The sequence below is a fragment of the Penaeus monodon genome, chromosome 25, assembly GCF_015228065.2.
Source record: "Penaeus monodon isolate SGIC_2016 chromosome 25, NSTDA_Pmon_1, whole genome shotgun sequence".
NCBI lineage: Eukaryota > Metazoa > Arthropoda > Malacostraca > Decapoda > Penaeidae > Penaeus > Penaeus monodon.
The window spans coordinates 37,949,913-37,950,533 of NC_051410.1; the positions used below are offsets into that span (position 1 = coordinate 37,949,913).

The window sequence follows — 621 nt, forward strand, 5'->3', positions numbered from 1 at the left end:
TTTAGATTTTTGAGCAACATTTTATTGAATCCATAAATATGTTACCTAAGGATACAAAATGCCAACCATATTTACTTTTCTCCTAGATGTCATATTCTCCCTTATTTGCTCCTTACATCTCCCTTTCTTCTACATATTCATAAGTAGCCAATAATCCATTCTCTTTCCAGAAAATCTTGAAAAATCTTTATGAGAATACTGCGCTGCACGAGAAAATTGCCGAGAATATAAACAAGGGCTTGTTAGGAAACCAGGGCAAGGCGGTTGTGAGGGACAGTGAGCCAGCTAGTAGTCGCCTAAGCAGCAGCAACGCAATAGGAGGGGATATGGCAGTAGGCACAGAGGGCAGGGCGAAGTTGGGTAGTGAGACATCGTCAAACGCCGGTGGAGAAGTTGCTCTTATCCGAGAGCTGGACCACATCGTCACTGGTATTATCAGCGAGACCACTGCAGACCCAGCCTTTGAGAACCTTTTAGAAGAAGTCTTTGGTAAGGAATTGTCTGTTTGAGTGTTTGAGGCTTAAACTGAATGTGCCTAGTGTATTTTAACATGTATGGAGATATTTCATTTAAAGTGTTGAGTACTGTACTGCCTTCATTGTAATTATGCTATTTTATTAA

General features: G+C 40.7%; 1 protein-coding gene across 1 annotated transcript in view; it reads left to right on the forward strand.

Moving 5' to 3' along the window:
- LOC119589215 (mucin-12-like) overlaps positions 1-621 on the forward strand; it is a gene marked incomplete in the record, with an annotated part of 23,427 nt that overhangs the window by 8,229 nt on the left and 14,577 nt on the right. Inside the window, 1 exon segment of the mRNA XM_037937814.1 lies at positions 171-489. Within this exon segment, the coding sequence (XP_037793742.1) occupies positions 171-489 (319 nt within the window).